At 41.4% G+C, this 19,451-nt stretch overlaps 1 protein-coding gene across 6 annotated transcripts in view; it reads right to left on the reverse strand.

The window, feature by feature from the left end:
- LOC123344841 (butyrophilin subfamily 2 member A1-like) overlaps positions 1-19,451 on the reverse strand; it is a 60,637-nt gene that overhangs the window by 11,191 nt on the left and 29,995 nt on the right. The window contains exons 2-10 of one of the 6 annotated variants that reach the window (XM_044981325.1): positions 12,024-12,143; positions 10,018-10,365; positions 7,459-7,740; positions 5,875-5,979; positions 5,135-5,155; positions 4,543-4,563; positions 2,546-2,566; positions 1,117-1,137; positions 643-663 (exon numbers count right to left, since the gene is read on the reverse strand). In XM_044981325.1, the coding sequence (XP_044837260.1) occupies positions 643-663; positions 1,117-1,137; positions 2,546-2,566; positions 4,543-4,563; positions 5,135-5,155; positions 5,875-5,979; positions 7,459-7,740; positions 10,018-10,365; positions 12,024-12,123 (940 nt within the window). In that variant the 5' untranslated portion in view covers positions 12,124-12,143. The remainder of the gene's footprint in view (positions 1-642; positions 664-1,116; positions 1,138-2,545; positions 2,567-4,542; positions 4,564-5,134; positions 5,156-5,874; positions 5,980-7,458; positions 7,741-10,017; positions 10,366-12,023; positions 12,144-19,451) is intronic. The other 5 variants (XM_044981326.1, XM_044981327.1, XM_044981329.1 and 2 more) reach the window with 5 other exon arrangements.

A 19,451-nucleotide genomic window follows, 5' to 3' on the forward strand; every position in this document is an offset into this window, starting at 1 on the left:
GGTGGAGTGGAGCTCTGCCTGGGGCAGGAGCTGGGCTAGTGGGCCGAGCATGTCATGGGCTGGGGCAGAGCAGGGAGTGGAGTGGAGATGCAGCTGGGGCCAGACCTGGACTGGGGGTGGAGCAGGGGACCGAGCGAAGCTTGGGTGGGGTTGGAGCTGGAGCTGGGGCAGAGAGGGGCTGGGTGGCACTACCTCTCCATGCCCCATGGGGGCTGGCTAGGGTCCTGCCATGGACCCCGTCCCCTAAACATTCCTTCGTGCACTCCTAGCAGGGCACACCCCACATTTTTTGGAATACTGGACAAGAGGATCCAGCCATTCTTTCTGGTCTTAAACTCTGTGATTCTATTATTATATTGCTTATCAATTCTTCAAATTAACTTTTAGTGTGAAATTCATCCAGTTTAATCTTTCTCCCCAATTCATGAAGTTTCATTTTAAAAACCCCCACACACCATGAAAAGAATGATAATAACTATAATCAAAAGCATGAAGCAAACAAATGAAAAAGGTTCTATATTGCAATAATTTTAAAACTTAAATTTAAAAGCAAACACCTCCACCACAATCAAACAAGCTCCCACATGAGGATTCAATCTGGTATTAAAATTTTCTTGTCGGAGGAAGTATAATGGCACTTACCAATTTCTGTATCTCTTTTGCCTAAAAATTAAACAGAAATACACATATCGTTTGTTAGGAGTTTCCCTTGTCTTATGTTTCATTTCCTTTTATCATCAGTATAATTACAGCTGAGAGATTATTATTTCTATTCAACTTCCTCTTAAGGATGTCACACTAGACAATCCAGTCATCCCTTCTGGTCTTAAACTCTGTGACTCTATTGCTATCAATTTTTCACATTAGCTTTTGCTGTGAAATGCATCCATTTAATCTTTCCCCATGTTTTATAAAGTTACATTACAAAACAAACCCCTATAAACTCTAACAAGAATTATAGTAATAATAAAAAGAAGCAAACAAACGTAAAAGATTTCATATTGCAACAATTTGGAAAGTTACATTTGAAAACAAACACCTCCACCACAATTAAACTCCCACACGAGGATCCAAATTGGTACAAAAATTTCTTAGAGGAAGGATAATGACACTTGCTTATTTCTTTATCTCGTTTCTCTAAAAAATGTAAGAGAAATAAATAGATATTTTTGTTAGGCATTTACATTTTCTTGTTTTATTTCTCTTTATCATCAATATGAAAGTAAAGGCTGAGAGAAATCAACCTCCTCTTCCGGACATCAGACAAGAGGATCAGTGGGCCCTTCTGGTCTTAAACTCTGTGACTCTATTGCTTATCAGTTTTTCAAATTAAATTTTGGTCTGTAATCTATCCAATTTAGTGCTTGCCCACATTTTATCATGTTACTGAACATAAGAACATAAGAATGGCCATACCGGGTCAGACCGAAGGTCCATCCAGCCCAGTATCCTGTCTACTGACAGTGGCTAATGCCAGGTGCCCCAGAGGGAGTGAACCTAGCAGGCAATGATCAAGTGATCTCTCTCCTGTCATCCATCTCCATCCTCTGACAAACAGAGGTTAGGGCACCATCCCTTACCCATCCTGGCTAACAGCCATTTATGGACTTAACCACCATGAATTTATCCAGTTCTCTTTTAATGCTGTTATAGTCCTAGCCTTCACAACTTCCTCGGGTAAGGAGTTCTACAAGTTGACTGTGCTCTGTGTGAAGAAGAACTTCCTTTTATTTCTTTTAAACCTGCTGCCCATTAATTTCATTTGGTGACCCCTAGTTCTTGTGTTATGGGAATAAGTAAATAACTTTTCCTTAGCTACTTTCTCCATATCACTCATAATTTTATATACCTCTATCATATCCCCCTTAGTCTCCTCTTTTCCAAGCTGAAGTGTCCTAGCCTCTTTAATCTTTCCTCATATGAGACCCTCTCCAAACCCCTAATCATTTTACTTGCCCTTTTCTGAACCTTTTCTAGTGCCAGTATATCTTTTTTGAGATGAGAAGACCACATCTGTACGCAGTATTCAAGATGTGGGCGTACCATCGATTTATCTAAGGGCAAGAATATATTCTCTGTCTTATTCTCTATCCCCTTTTTAATGATTCCTAATATCCTGTTTGCTTTTCTGACCGCCTCTGCACACTGCGTGGACATCTTCAGAGAACAATCCACGATGACTGCAAGATCTTTTTCCTGACTCGTTGTAGCTAAATTAGCCCCCATCATATTGTATGTATAATTGGGGTTATTTTTTCCAATGTGCATTACTTTACCTTTATCCACATTAAATTTCATTTGCCATTTTGTTGCCCAATCACTTAGTTTTGTGAGATCTTTTTGAAATTCTTCACAGTCTGTTTTAGTCTTAACTACTGTAACCTCCCCCAACCAAAAAGAAACAATAATTAAAAAAGCAAACATGCAAACAAACAAAATCAGGCTAAATGTTGCAACAGAAGTGTAAAAGTTAAATTGAAAAGTGAACAATTCCACAACAATTAAACAAACTCCCACATGTCAGAAGAAGGATAATGACACTTACCAACTTCTATATCTCGTTTGCCTAAAAATTAAACAGAAAGACCCATATTGTATGTTAGGAGTTTCCCCTTTCTTTTGTTTTATTTCTCATTATCATCAGTATGATAATTAAGGTTTAGAAACTATTTCTATTCATTTTCCTCTTCAGGAGGTCAGATGAGATGATCTGGTCATCTCTTCTGGTCTTAAACTCTGTGATTCTATTACACTCATAGAATCATTAGAATGAAAGTCTAATCCTCCGCACTTGTGGCAGGACTAAGTATTAGCTATTCTAGACTACCCTGACAGGTGTCTGTCTAACCTGCTCTTAAAAAGCTCCAATGAAGGAGATTCTACATCCTTCTTTATTCCATTTATTCCCTACTCTGCCTGTTAGGAAGTTTTCCCTAATGTCCAGCCTAAACCTTCCTCACTCCAATGCAAGCCCCTTGCTTCTTGTCCTGTCCTCAGAGGTTAATGAGAACAATTTACCTCCCACCTTCTTGTAACCATTTTTCATATACTTGAAAACTGGTATCATGTCCCCCCTCAGTCCTCTCTTCTTCAGACTAAACAAATCCACCTCCCTGCCCCTCTGATTAAAAGAGGGCCAGAACTGAAAGACTTGCCACTGGGAGGGGACACTAAGTTTGTTAACCACTAGGCAACCTAACCCACCAATGACTCTGTTACACTCCTACAGGGGAATCCAATTGTGTACAAAAAAAATCTTCTGAGGGAAGAAAATGACACTTGTCAATTTCTAGAACTCGTTTCATTAAAACATAAACAGAAATAGATATCAAAACTGTTAGGAGCTTTCCTTCCCTTATCTCTTTATCATCAATACAAAGTTAAGGCTGGGTGATTATTTTTATTCAACTTCCTTTTTTCTATTGCTTCCCCAGAAACACCCCCCCAATAACATTTCGGTGTGAAGTTTATCTAGTTTAGACTTAATCTAGTTTTATAAACTTTGGGGTAACACACCCTGTCCTGATGCCCAGCCCCTTCCCATTCAGGAAGAGACAAAAACTCCTCTGGGCTCAAGTGACCTCATTCCTACAGGGCCTGCTCCACTTGGAAGAAATGATCTTCAAAGGGACAGGTTGTCACAGGAGGGGGCAGCGACCAGGAGGGAGGCTGCTGGAACTCAGGGGAGCTGAGTCTTGCAACAGAGCCATTCAGAGGAAGACAACTTACCTAGGCTATTCCGTGGGGCCGGGGAGGGGAAGCTACGACCTTTGTTGGAAAAATTCCAAGCCCTAGAGGGCTGCCCTGTCCCTTCCACAAAGAAGCAGGCGCCAACAGGCGCCAGGTCCCCTCCCCTGCTAATCCTCTGGGGTGCCCTGAGCCCCACAGGGGCCCCCAAAGCCGGATCCTGGGTCAGCTGCCCCTTTTGCTCCTCCCCCCATCAGCTGATGGGGGGGAAAAAGTCAGCTGTGTGAGGTCCAGTCCGACAGCCGGCTCTTACCAGAGCGCCGCACTGGCGCGCATCGGCCCACTTTCACCTCTGTCTCCACTGATATGGGGACTAAGGGCCAGACACCTAAACAACACCCATACTTACGTCACCTAGCCTGCCCAGAGAGCAAACAGTCCTTTCCCCTCACTGGGTAACAATGCCCATATACCAGAAACTGAGGTACACACGGGTTTCATAAAAATAGTGCAGAAAATTCCCACTTCATCACACCTTCCTGAACAAGCCAGACCTCTATAGAGTCTTTTGAAAGACTCTGAGACTGAGGGCTCATCTGCGCTGAAAACTTACACCTCTCAGACATGTAGTTATGTCAATCCAACCTCCTATTTGGAAAGACTTTTAAGGGGAATGGGTCTCTGGAAACATCCAAAGAGGCCCTAAAATGGTCCAACCTATTACACACACATCAACCCTCCCCAGCCCGACAAACACAGAGAAGTAAAAATAAATCACAGAAAACAACAAATCGATACACAGTTGTGTGATTGGTCAACAATTGTAATTGTGGGAAAAGGGAAATTGAAACTTACCAACTTCTTCAGTAAGTTTCCCTTAAAAATACAGAAATAAATAGAAATTATTTTCCTCTCGTGCTTCATGAAACAGTGTTAAAAGACAACATCCTATAGGTGCAAAATTCATTAGGAGCATGGAGGGACAAGCCCAATTTATTTGGAAATTGGGCAGATATTTTTTATGGATGAAGTGAACCCGGAGCATGGACAGCTGTGTCTGAGTTATGTGACACCTGATATGATTTTTTTTCCTAACTGAAGAAGAAATGTGTTTATTTACTGATTTATCACTGAGGCATTTCTGTTGGATCTATCACTGTAACATTGAGGTGCAATACATTTTGTTAGCAAAAAAGAGACTGAGTACAAATCTGAGAACCTTCTCTCAAGTGGAACCAGAGACAGACAGTGATAACTGCCTGAGAACTAGGAAGAGAGGGAAATGAAGGACTAAGCAGAACAGAGACGTATCTGCTCTGATCCGATTATCTGGTTCAGTTCTATTGTCTGAGACTCTCCTCCCTTCTATCTCGCCAAGAAGCCCATAGACAATTGTGTAGCCACGGTCAAAAATTGTGATTGTGGAAAAAGGGAAATTGAAACTTAACAACTTCTTCAGTAAGTTTCCCTTAAATATACAGAAATAAATATAAATTATTTTCCTCTTGTGCTTCATGGAACAGAGTTAAAAGACAACATCCTATAGCAACAAAATTCATTAGGAGCATGGAGGGAAACATCCGATTTATTGGGAAATTGGGCTGATGTTCTTTATGGATGAAGTTCAGCAGGGCATGGACAGCTGTGTCTGAGTTATGTGATCATGTGTATGGTTTTTTTTTCTAACTGAGGAACAAATGTGTTTACTTACTGATTTACTACAGGGGCATGTCTATACGGCCTATCGCTGTAATGTTGAGGTGCATTACACTTTATTAGCAATGAAAAAGAGAGAGAGAGAGAGAGAGAGAGAGAGAGAGATGAGGTGAAATAGGAGAGGCTAGGCTTTGCAGAACCTTCTCTCAAGTGGGACCAGAGACAGAAAGCAATAGCTACCCGAGAACTGGGAAGAGAGGGAGATGGAGGACCAAGCGGAACAGAGATGTCTCTGCTATGATCCAATTCTCTGGTTCAGTTCTATTGGTCTGAGACTCTTCTTCCTTCTATTCTCTCCTCTGCACTTCTGCCCCCACCCTCTATCAATAAATTCACATCTATTCTTCTTCTTTATGTAGGACCAGATCAGCAGATCACATGTTCTTTCCGTGTTAAATCCCTAAATTGCCCTTATTTATTTATTAGAAACAAAACCTTTATTTACAGTATATTTCTCCCTCTGATATTTACCTTTCATTTTAAACAGATAAACAGTGAGGCCAATGAAACCAAACAAAACCACCAGGATCACACTCAGAGCCACCATCCAGGGATTCACCCTTGGGAAAAAGGAATCTGAAAAACAAAACACCCAGGGCTTGCCTTACTTTGGAAGTGGTGACTAAAAGCAGATTTTTTTTTCATACAAACACATAAATAGTGCCCAGCAGGATTTGTGTGAGATAAGAGTGAAAGAACGGCCATGTCTACACTACACAAAAGACCAGAAACTGTTTTTAAATACAGCTCCAATCAACACAGCTTTACCACTGATTTATCCTTGAAAACACAGCCCTGATTTGATTCATTGCTCTTCAGAGGGCCACAGAGATCAGGGCAAATTCCCCGCTCATAAAACCCCATTGACTCTAATAGAGTTATACCAGAAAATAATTTGGCCCTTAGCAGTAAGCAATATTCAGAAACTGCCAGATTAATTAGCATATTTTTGAAAAATCCACAGTTACCCCCTAATATTGGGAAAAAAACATAATCACAATTTGTCCAAACACTTGTGCAGCAAATTAATTAATTTCCATTTGCTATTCTTGTGTTCACAGTGATTCGGTCATCTAAACAGGATGGGATTTTCAAATGAGCCTAAGGTCTTTTCCACACATGGCTTGTGCTCTGATTTAGTGAACCTGGGGCAACCCTCTTACGGGGTCATTCTTAAATTGGTTCAAGAGTTGACAATGTAGGAGGGTTGCATCAATTTAAATAAATTGATGCACAAAACCTTAAATCATAAGTCAGCTTCATAGTGCTCTATCTCCATTTAGCTGAAGTCAATAAGGAATTGATTGAAGCTAAATCTATTTAGGGCACTCTGAAATTTATACAAGAAGTGTTCACACAAGCAGGTGTCATCCATTAACTAATCAGTACATCTTCTGTGTGTAGAGAAGGGGTAAAATGAGTCCTTTTGTGGATCCGGATCAAAGTAATTTAAGGAATGCAAGTCCCAATGAATGTCAGTAAAAACAACATCACATGACTTAGGTGACATTTCACAAAAGTAATGAAGTTGGTGAAGTGAACAGATCACTAGAGCCCTGCATGGATACAAAATTGGTATCCGCATCCAATCTGCAATCCCCCAAAATGATGAGGCTATCTGTGGATATAATCTGTGGGTTTACAGGGCTCTACAGATCACAATCAAGCCAGAGTACAAAGTTTACCACATTCAAAAAAATCATTAAGGTGAATTTAAGGTTACAGGAGCCTAGTGCATCACTGGATTGAGTGAAAGTTCCTTCTCAAAAAGGTTGGAAGGAGTGTGTGTGTGTGCGTGCGCATGCACGCATGCTAGAATATCAGGAAAGTCAAACTTAAAATTAAATTTACATGAAATTCAAAATGTTGATATTCTGAATACTCACAATTAAGGAAATCAAATTGCTTAAAATGTAACCCTGTAAAAACACTATCTTCTGTGTTTTTGTTGGATATTTCATAATCCATGCACAGATGTTTCAGTTCTTTTCTTCCTATGTTTTGTTTAGTTTCTAGTGGTGGTGAGTTCAGTGTGGGATTTGGATGGTAACTGACCTGCTATATAAACTGCTGATTCCTTTTCTTGATTGAGAATGGTGTTCCTGATGCAACAGGACAAGTTTTGGTTTGAATGCTCTATTACAATGAGAGCAGTTTCTGTTTCAAACAGGCCGTTATCTCTTTGGGATGTTGTTTCAGAGAGTGATGGTAAATGTTGCCCACTGAGATCTTTCCACAGCACTTCAGGCTCTGGGTACCAACCAGCTGATTGACAAATCACCCGAATCCCTCCACCTTGGTGACCCTCCACAGAGATGAGAGGAGCAGAGCCCAGACCTGAGGGGAAATACATAAAGGTGTAAATTCCATATGTTAATAAAGCAGAAGGGACAGTTTGTGGATCCCTTACTCACACTAGAAAGCACCTATTAATGCGGGTAGTCAGTAGAAGGGATAAAATGAATACTGCAATGTCTGAAATCCCAAGACACATGGACACACAAAAATTTGAACAAATATTTAAAATAGTTTCACTGAGTCAGTGGGAGATATTGTCATCTCAACACAGGAGCAACTGAGTGCTGACACCTTTGGAGATATTACAATGTAGATAACTGAATAGGATCTGAACTTTACAAAATCTGATCATTAGTGCATTGGATAGATCTAGTTATTTAAACAAAAAAATCTAATTGGTTCATGGTGAAAGTGTTAAAGCAGCAGGGGGGAAATGCTCATTCTTGTCTAAGAGTGATAAATGCATAATTTCCCCTCCCCACTAGGACACTCTGCACTCCATATCCACCATAGAAGCAGCAAAGAATCCTGTGGCACCTTATAGACTAACAGAAGTTTTGCAGCATGAGCTTTCGTGGGTGAATGCTGCAAAACTTCTGTTAGTCTATAAGGTGCCACAGGATTCTTTGCTGCTTCTACAGAACCAGACTAACACGGCTACCCCTCTGATACATATCCACCATAGTAATATGATTATGGTATGATTATGATATAATTATGTTGCATCTTGTACAAGATGTGTCAAGTAAGGTGTCAATAGAAAAGTTATGATTGGCTGAATGATTACACTATTTGTATGCAGGTATCATTTTTGTATCTGGAGTTATGAATATTGACTATGCATCTGTATTTCAAATGTGCTTGCCCTGAGTGACACCCACAACTAGCCTTTCAGGTGCTACAGTGAAGAAGCTAGAAATGCTAATGGCCGATCAGTGAAAACAATGGGCCATGGAAAAGCCTTGTCCTCACTGGGGGACACTGCAGACAGCCTATGGATAACGGCTGCCATGACTCATCAAGCCTGCAGGGGCATGTCACTAGATCACATGATACTGAACTCCATTTTGATACCTGTATTTTTCCTCAAACTGGGCTGGGAACTTGGCTTGGAACAAAGGGGTTCCCGCCATATAAAAGAAACTGTAAAAGGGGGAAGTGACATCACCAATTGGCCTCACTTGCTCCACAACTCAACACCTGGATATAGCTCTGGAAGAGCACAGACTTTGAACTGGGGAAGTGATGGTCCCAGGTGGGAAAGATGGAAACCCTGCCTGTGTATGAAACATCTATAAACTGCTTGTACTATCTAACAGGGTGAGGCACTTTTTGATTGAAATCCTGTGTGGTATATTAGACTTAGATTGGGTTTTTGTTTATTTGCTTAATAATCAACTTTGATCTCTTTGCTATCACTTATCATCCATCTTTCTGTAGTTAATAAATCTATTTTATATTTTTTTTACCTAAAATAGTGTGGTTTGAGTGAAGTCTCAGCTCATTTAACAAAAGTTTTTGTGTATATTCCTCTCCACATCAAGGGAGGGGTGAAGTGGGTAATTGTAATAATCTTTACTGGTCAGGCTTTTGATCAGGGCAGGATGGTACAGATCCAGGGTCCTAAGTTGAGGAGCTGGGGGGTGTTTTAGCTGAAGCTTCGCTATTGTTGGTTCATGAGTGCCTGGCCAGATGCATTCATGCACAAAGATGGATGTGGTCCCTGCCTGTGGATGTTGGTGTGAGTGCAAGTGTGGAGGGCTTTGCAGTTTGTCACAACATCACAGTGCAAGAGGGAACCCAGACTGGTGAAACAGAAGGCTCAGCTTTACCCCAGTTCGAAATGGTACCCCAGGGGAACCCATCACACCCACCACCACCACCATCACCATTATACAGTCTTAGCAAATAAGAATACTGCATTTGATTTGAACTACACCTGTGAGGAACAATCAACAGTGAACCAATAAGACGGTCATAAAAGTCTGTCAGTCCCATCTTAGCCACACATCCTAGAAATGACTGCAGAGCAACTGGAAGGCCATATCTGTCCAGAAGTCTTTCCCCTCTTGACTAAAGACCTCTTTAGGGTCAGTCAAGATTGGGTGAGAAAGTGCCTTGGCCATCCTGAAAATGTTTTTAATAACATGTTGGGAAAGTTTCCAGCATATTTTCCTGGTATGAAAGTGGTTGTTTGCTGAAAGTCAGATACACTGTGTTATTGTGAAATATTTCACAAGCAGGGAATCATGGTTGTAACAGGAATGAATAAAGACTGCAGATCACACACAGCTAAAACTGATAGGAGCTACTGACCTGCTACCTGCAGTTCCAATACAGTTTCTTCATAAAAAGTACCATCTTGAACATAACAGAGGTATCGTCCTTCATCAGCACGTCTGATATCGAGAATCCTCAGGGGAACAATCCCATCTCTAAGTCCAGCTTTCAAAAGCTCTGTCCTTCCCTGATACTCTGGCCTCTGCCCATCAAACCAATCCTTCCCATCACGATACAGGTGCACAAAGGATTCAAACTCAGGTCGGGACCATCTCACCTCCATGTTTGCAACGCTCATGCTGGGGGACAGGTGACAGGGTAACACAGTTTCCTGACCCAGGATGGCAGTGACAGGGTCAGAGGGTCCAATCACTGTGAACTTTGCTGGAAAATGCACCATGAAAGTAACAACAACAAAAAGCAGGTCAGAGGAAAATGGCAATTTGATATGAAGGACACAGCCAAGAGGTTCCATGTCAGACAAACTTTCCAAAAACTTCAGCCAGGGACAGACACTGGCATGGAACATTTCAGCCTGAATGTTTAAGAGAGAGCAGCGCTCCTGGGCAGCAGGACTGGGGCTCTGTTATAAGAACACTCAGCCTCAGTGTATGGCACAGGCACACAGCACTGAGATGGGGTGTGGAGCTGATAACAGACAAGTTTAGCACATGGCCCTGGCACAGAGCACTGGACACAGTGGGGAGCTGAGAATTGGTAGGCTCAGTGCATGACAGAGGCACACAGTGCTGACCCGGGGTGGGAAGCTGAAGACAGGTTTATTCAGTCCATGTCACAGTCACACATCAGAGAAACTGAGGCAGAGAAACGGTAATGGACATTTTTGGTGTATAGCTGAGACAAGCTTACTATTTAACAGCCCATTTTCCTGAGTGTTCTCAAACTGACACACTTACTGCCATTGCCATAAAATTTGCTGGGCCTCAGCAGGAATAAGGGTAGGGTTGATGGGCCATATTTGGTGTTCTTTTACCAAGGTGTTCCTGAGACATGGCCACATTGCTAGAGCTAATTTTTGAACAAGTCTGGTTCAATGCTTCACATGCTCAAGAGACCAAATAACCGAACTTACTGAACATTATTGTCTAAAGACAAAACAATGCACTACATAAAGGAGACATATAAATTCTCCTCCCAGGAAGTGAGTCTTATTTTGCAGCATACTCACTTTACACAAAAGGTGTGCTAGAAAAATACACCCCAAACCCACTTATACCATAGCTGTTTACAAGTGAAAATGCACTTTAATCGTTATGTAAGATCCAACCCACCATTTTTGGATACCACATTCCAAACCTGATGGGTGTTGAGGTACATCCCAACCAGTGCTAGGGCACACCTTTCATGGCTTTGATAGGCTTCCTATATTCAATTGTGAACGGTAACTTCAGATTTGTAAAGAGTTGTGGGATATTAGATATTGGTGAACAGAATTGTGGGAAAAGCATCATACATTCAGTTAACTCAACTTCCCAACTCTCTGTCTGTCTGTCTGTCTCTCTCTCTAATGTATATTATAGGACTACCGTGCACATAATGCCTAATAATATGGTGTATACTACACCTAACATATATGTATTAGCGAACAGGCCCAATTAAAGAAGTCACATGACATCAATATATTCTGGTTCATCTTATGTTTTTGTGCACATTAGTTTCAAACTAGGGCTCTGATCTTTTTTACACCTGAAACCCACTAAGTTATTTTATTGTATTTATTATTGTGATTATTAAACATTTCAGTAAGTGTCCACCCAATGCTTTGGGCATATTTGACAATCTTTTAAAAATACTTATGTGAAGAAACAAACCTGGGCACTATCCCAGGAGCAAATAAAATAACCCAGCAGCATCAACACAATCAGAGCAAAGATAGAATAATGATGGTGCTGATCATGCAGTTTGATTAAATTCACTCACTGTGAGTAGTTCCATTGACTTTGAGTGGAGCATGTTGTTAAGACGCTTCAGGGGCCTAAATAAATCCTTTAAGGAACAGCAGACACAGGGCAGATTCCTACCTGATTCCATTCTGTGAACATAATAAGTAAAGAAGAAAATAATAAACCCAGGGAGAGGGGAGCAGGCTCTGGAGCTGTGGCAGAATGAGAGAACCTTCATCTTCTTCACTGTAACTTGATCTAGAAAACAGGAAGAAGGAGAAAAAAATATCATTGTGAGTATAATACTGACAAACATTAAATCATTAAAGTAAAACATTAAAGAGGGCACAGTAAATAAATACATTGTTAAGTGAACTCTTTCATATTATGAAGTTAGAACAGCCATTCAATTAAAGTTGAAAAGGTGATTTCTTTACAAGTCTGATTTTTCCCCATCCCTACAAAATCCATGTTAAAACAAAAAAGTTAGATTGGTGTTGCTAGAAATTCTACCAATGGAGAAAAAAGATTTAAAGAATTAGAAAGCGTGCGTGTCAGAAAGAGAGATTCTCATTTGTATTTTTTTAACCATTTCTTTTCTTTCGACATATCAGAGGCAAAATGATTCAGTCCCATAAACAAAGTTATAAGTAACATGGAACACAGAGGAAGATGCTTCATAAAATTAGATTTGCAAGAGCTTGTAACTTACTTTACAAAACAACCTCCTCCTTCATAGTCTTTGGCCTGGAGCAGCTCCTCCCCAATGCCCAGGCCCTCTCAGAGGTCCAGAGAGGCCCAGGCAGTGATTTCCCTATACCCGCCCCCCCTGAATTTCCCCAACACCCCCCCCCAGTTTTGTGAACTAGTTACATGCCAAACTTTGAACTTTGTGACTTTGCCCTCACCCACAACTATTTCACATTTGGGGACAATATATACCTTCAGGTCAGCAGCACTGCTATGGGTACCCGCATGGCCCATAGTATGCCAACATTTTTATGGCTGACTTAGAACAACGCTTCCTTAACTCTCATCCCCTAATGCCCCTACTCTACACTGATGACATCTTCATCATCTGGACCCATGGAAAAGAAGCCCTTGAGGAACTCCACCATGATTTCAACAATTTCCATCCCACCATCAACCTCAGCCTAGACCAGTCCACACAAACAATCCATTTCATTGACATTACTGTGCTGATAAGCGATGGTTACATAAACACCACCCTATACTGGAAACCAACTGACCACTACACTTACCTACATGCCTCCAGCTTCCATCCAGGACACATCGCATAATCCATTGTCTACAGCCAGGCTCTAAGATACAACCACATTTGCTCCAATCCCTCAGACAGGGACAAACACCTACAAGATCTCTATCAAGCATTCTTAAAACTACAATACCCACCTGCTGAAGTGAAAAACAGATTGACAGAGCCAGAAGGGTACCCAGAAGTCACCTACTACAAGACAGGCCCAACATTGAAAATAACAGAACGCCACTAGCCGTTACCTTCATCTCTCAACTAAAACCTCTCCAGCGCATCATCAAAGATCTACAACCTATCCTGAAAGATGATTCCTCACTCTCACAGATCTTGGGAGACAGACCTGTCCTTGCTTACAGACAGCCGCCCCCCCCCCCCCCGCAACCTGAAGCAATACTCACCAGCAACCACACAACATAAACACTAACCCAGGAACCTATCCTTGCAACAAAGCCCGTTGCCAACTCTCTCCACATTTCTATTCAAGTGACACCATAATAGGACCTAATCACATCAGCCACGCCATCAGGGGCTCGTTCACCTGCACATCTACCAATGTGATATATGCCATCATGTGCCAGCAATGCCTCTCTGCCATGTACATTGGCCAAACTGGACAGTCTCTATGCAAAAGAATAAATGGGACACAAATCAGACATCAAGAATTATAACATTCAAACACCAGTAGGAGAGCACTTCAACCTCTCTGGCCATTCAGTAAAAGATTTAAAGGTGGCAATTTTGCAAGAGAAAAGCTTCAAAAACAAACTCCAACGAGAAACAGCTGAACTTGAATTAATATGCAAACTAGATACAATCAATTTAGGCTTAAGTAGAGACTGGGAATGGCTGAGCTATTACACACATTGAATAAGAACATAAGAACATAAGAAAGGCCGTACCGGGTCAGACCAAAGGTCCATCTAGCCCAGTATCTGTCTACCGACAGTGGCCAATGCCAGGTGCCCCGAGGGAGTGAACCTAACAGGCAATGATCAAGTGATCTTTCTCCTGCCATCCATCTCCATCCTCTGATGAACAGAGGCTAGGGACACCATTCTTACCCATGTTTCCCCACCTATTTCCCCATGTTAAGTATTGTGGAAGCCAGTAAATAATTAACAAGGTTTTAAAGAGATCTTAATGAATGTTAGTTAGCATGAGTTAGGTTAACTGTGACCCTGGTGACGTGAGGAAGCAAGATAATGTAAGACAGAGGGAATTGTGTGAAAGTTATTACGACCTTGCAATATGCAGTCTTGCAGTCTTGTTTTTCTAGTGAGATAGCAGAGAAGCTTATGTATAAACAAAATGTATTTGTTGCTTTTTACTGTCTGTATTATTGTTAGAAATTGTCTGTAAAAGGTATAAAGGCTTGCTGTGATTGTTTACCAGTTGAGAGACCTGTCCAGGACTGGGGTGACCCTGTGTCCTATGGCACTCTCTCCCTCCATGGTAATTACTGGAGAAATAATAAAGTATTTGGTTTTGCTGCACCCAAACGAAAAGCGAGAACTGAGTTTTTCTTCGACAATTTGGGGGCTCGTCCGGGATGGCAACGCCCACGGACCCACAGACGGCTACTACGGATCATTCCCCTTCGAACCCCATGGCGCCACATGAGAGGTATGAGACCTTTTGAAATCTCTATTGGGGTATCGGAGGAGGACTGTCCCTGAGGACGTCTGTCTCTCTGTTGGGCTCACGCCATCTGAACTTATTGACTGTGCAGCAGGATCAGATGCAAAGTGGTATTGGGGAGAGGCCCCAATAAGGTTAGTTTATAGCAGTACTGGGAACTGCTGAGTTGGCCAAGGAAATGCATAAGGTAATGCATAAGGTAATGCATAGGTAAATGCATTAGAATGCACCAGTGCTGAGGGGTTTTACCGCCTCAAGAGGGGTTGTCATACCGCCTCATGGTATTGGTCCGGACCAGGTAAAGATGCATCATGGTTAAAAAAAAAAAAAAAGAAAAAGGAAGAAAAGGAGGCCTTGGTGTGTGTGTGTGTACACCAGTGTGAGTGGCTGTTACCGGGCTAGCCCGGTAACTAGTGGATCTTTAGGAGATCCGACCCACGGTGGGCTGACTCAGCCTGGCATAGTCCGGCGAGGAAGCTGCCTAGGTCTAGGAGTGTGTGAACCCATCTTCCCTCCCCTTTCCTTGTGAGTCTCTCCTGTGTGAGTGGAAAATGGGTAAGGGACAGTCTAAATATTCCACCTTACCCCCTAAGGGTGCCCCAGCATATTACATGTACGTACATTATGGTCCTAAAACCTGCAGGTATTTAAATGATTGGAATCTGTACACGCGTGAAAATTCATTTAAACAATGCCCATTAGAAGGTACCTTCAATCTAGATAAGATCATATATCTCAGTGGAGCTTTAATCACAGAGAAAAGCCTCTGACACAGTGTGAGCAATTTGTCTAGGAACGGGTTACTTTGAAATTCGGCTTAGCCCTGAGATAAAGGAGAAGTTGTTTTGTCTTCAAGGTCATGAATCAGTGCGGACTATGCTAAGTGCAAAGGCTGTACAAGTTACAGAATTGGAATTATATTTGCAAAGCTTAACTTCCCAGTGAGACATGTGTGAGTATTGAAGTGGTTTAAGGCTTGGGGCATTCATGTTTTCCTGTGTGAGGTGGGAGCATTCCCAACACTCTCCATTGTTGTTTTATTATTTTTAATGAAGCTTTAAAATTTGATTGTATGCTCTGTCAGTCTGATCACCTGACATGAGGGATAAATTAGTAACAGGAATTTGTCACAGTTTGGTGTGCAATTAATAATGGGGGGGCCCTGCAGAATTTACACCATCTCTCTGTTTACCCTTGTTATTTTGTGTTTGCTTTGTTTGGTATTGTTGGTTGCATGATTAAAGGTGAGCTCTAATAGAATAAGGAAACACTATTTAGCTTTGGCTCTGTTTTGTTTAACCGGTTACTGATGTTTTTCTGCTCTGTTCATTTGGGCGTTAGGTGTGTGAGCGGAACTGAACTTCTCGTTCGTAATTCCTCAGGGTGGAAGCCATGTGTGCGATGAAGCTCTGAGGTTGTCCTGAGATTTTTACAGTCCCGCCCCCCCGTAGCGGACAATATAATAGAAGTAGAAAAATTTGGCTTAGACTGTAATTTTTTGCTTTTTGTGTAATTTTCTTTTCTGTTTAAGTGTCAGCAGACAAATGGGTGGGTCTCTGGGTAGACCCCCAAAGGGGTCTGGATTATGTGTTAAGTGAATGGCCATGTATTTTTGCCCAGGTGGCAAGCCTTACTAGGGAGGACTCAGGTAGTCTTGTGAGTAGAAATATTTTGGGGAAAAGACCAGTAGGGTGGGGCTAGTTGAGAAGCTCACCATCCTAGCTAAACTGGTTGTGGAACAAGCTAGTGTCCATGGATGGGACGATTCAGCGAGAAAAAAGGATCGGGCCCAGGCGGACAGGCAACAGACAGAGTGATTGGAAAACAGGTTGGAAACTTTTGAGGGTGTAGTGGAAAGAAGGAGTCAGTGAATATAAGCATGAGGATTTCAAATACTCAAGAGGATATTTGGATAATTGTCGAAGAAAAACTCAGTTCTCGCTTTTCGTTTGGGTGCAGCAAAACCAAATACTTTATTATTGTTGTTGTTGTTGTAAATAACGTAAGAATAGCAATACCTTTCATGTTCATGCTAATCATGCATTGTCATTACGTCCCATGACGGTTGACATGTTTGCTGTGGAATCTGAAGTCCATGGTTTCATGCAAATTGAGATTTGAAATTGTTTGTTGTACTAGAAGTACAAAAGGGGGGAGTGTGGAAGCCAGTAAATAATTAACAAGGTTTTAAAGAGATCTTAATGAATGTTAGTTAGCATGAGTTAGGTTAACTGTGACCCTGGTGACGTGAGGAAGCAAGATAATGTAAGACAGAGGGAATTGTGTGAAAGTTATTACGACCTTGCAATATGCAGTCTTGCAGTCTTGTTTTTCTAGTGAGATAGCAGAGAAGCTTATGTATAAACAAAATGTATTTGTTGCTTTTTACTGTCTGTATTATTGTTAGAAATTGTCTGTAAAAGGTATAAAGGCTTGCTGTGATTGTTTACCAGTTGAGAGACCTGTCCAGGACTGGGGTGACCCTGTGTCCTATGGCACTCTCTCCCTCCATGGTAATTACTGGAGAAATAATAAAGTATTTGGTTTTGCTGCACCCAAACGAAAAGCGAGAACTGAGTTTTTCTTCGACAGTATCCTCACACCTTCTTGTCAAACTATCTTAAATGGGTCATTTTGATTATCACTACAAAAGTTGTTTTTTCTCCTGCTGAGAATAGCTTGTCTTAATTAATTAGCCTCTTAGAGTTGGTTGGGCAACTCCCACCTTTTCATGTTCTCTGTATGTCTATATATATTTCCTCACTATATGTTCCATTCTATGCATCCGATGAAGTGGGCTGTAGCACACAAAAGCTTACGCTCAAATAAATGTTAGTCTCTAAGGTGCCTGTTCTTTTTGCAGATACAGACTAACACCGCTGCTACTCTGAAACATGCCAATTTAGTGACTGGAAATTTGAATTGAAATTGAAACATTAATACACACTTTAAAAGCAGATACAGTGTATGATAAAATACATATATCTGAAAAAGTGTAATAGATTTCAAAGGTATGAACATAGACTAGCTTTCTTATACAGCTGTTTTTTATGACAGTGTCAGTGCATTCATTTCGGTGATGTTGGCCAACTTAATCATTTCAAATGATGATTTGTAAGCAAAGTCTAAATGAGCTCTCCCTGACAGCTAGTGATGAGCTGGAGGCTGGAGGGAAAGGCTTCAGGACCAGATTGTATTTACATTCACACCTAATCTACCTAGGTATCCAGCAAACAGAGCTGTGTTGCCCAAGTGATCGATTTTGGCTGGGGTTGGGTTACAAATCACTTGAATGTGGGGGGTGGGAGTGGGGGTGCGGGTGGGAAATGAAACGTTGTTCTTATTCTATGAGTAAAGGTCAGTAGAACTGTACTTAGCCTGTGCTGATTGACCTCTATCGTATCCCCCCTTCGTCGTCTCTCTTCTAAACTGAAAATTCCCAGTCATTTTAATTTCTCCTCCTGTTTCATACCCCTAATCATTTCAGTTGCCCATCTCTGTACCTTTTCCATTTCCAATATATCTCTTTTGGGATGGGATGACCAGGTCTGCACACAGTATTCAAGGTGTACACATACCATAGATTTATATAGAGGCAATATGCTATTTTCTGTCTTATTATCTATCCCTTTCAGCACATCAAAATACATCATAAATAGCACATTTTATCTCTAAAGCAGACGACTTCTCAAAAATTGTAGACCAGTGTTATCTAACCCTTTCTTAATGATTCCCAACATTCTGTTTGCTTCTTTGGCTGCCGCTGCACATTGAGTGGATGTTTTCAGAGAACTATCCACAACGACTCCAAGATCTCTTTCTTGAGTGGTAACAGCTAATTCAGACTCCTTCATTGTGTATGTATAGTTGAGATTGTTTTCCAATGTGCATTACTTTGCATTTATCAACATTGAATTTCATCTGCCATTTTGTTGCCCAGTCACCCTGTTTTGTGAGACCCCTTTGTAATTCTTCGCAGTCTGCCTGGGACTTAACTATCTTGAATAGTTTTGTATCATCTGAAAATTTTGTCACGTCACTGTTTACCCTGTGGAGGCCAAGAATTAATTAATAAAGGTTTGAAGGGATCTTAATGTATGTTAGCTAATTAGCAGAGGTTAAGCTGTTACCCTGTATCTGGTGCAGAGTGAATTGTGTGAAAAGTCGTTACGACCTTGTGAATTGCAGTCTTGTTTTCTGTTCTGGTATTGCAGACAAATAAGATAATGAATAGGCTTATGTATAAACAAATGCAAATGTTTACTTTTACTGTCTGCAAGTTTGCTAGCCACTGTCTGTTAAGAAGGTATAAAGATTGTTATGATTGTTTTACTAATTGAGAGAGATCTGTTCAGGACAAGGGGCAACCCAGTTCCTGACACTCTCTCCCTCTTGTGTTCACTAGAGTATTATAATAAAGTATTTGTTTTTGCTGCACCTAAACATAAGCGAGAACTGAGTTTTCTTCGACAATTTGGGGGCTCGTCCGGGATGGCAACGCCCACGGACACACAGACGGCTGCTACGGATCGTTCCCCTTCGAACCCCATGGCGCCACAATAGAGGTAAGAGACCTTTTGAAATCTCTATTGGGGTATCGGAGGAGGACTGTCTGTGGGGGACGTCTGTTTCTGTTGGGCTCACGCCATCTG

This window comes from Mauremys mutica, chromosome 12 (assembly GCF_020497125.1).
Source record: "Mauremys mutica isolate MM-2020 ecotype Southern chromosome 12, ASM2049712v1, whole genome shotgun sequence".
NCBI classification, from domain to species: domain Eukaryota; kingdom Metazoa; phylum Chordata; order Testudines; family Geoemydidae; genus Mauremys; species Mauremys mutica.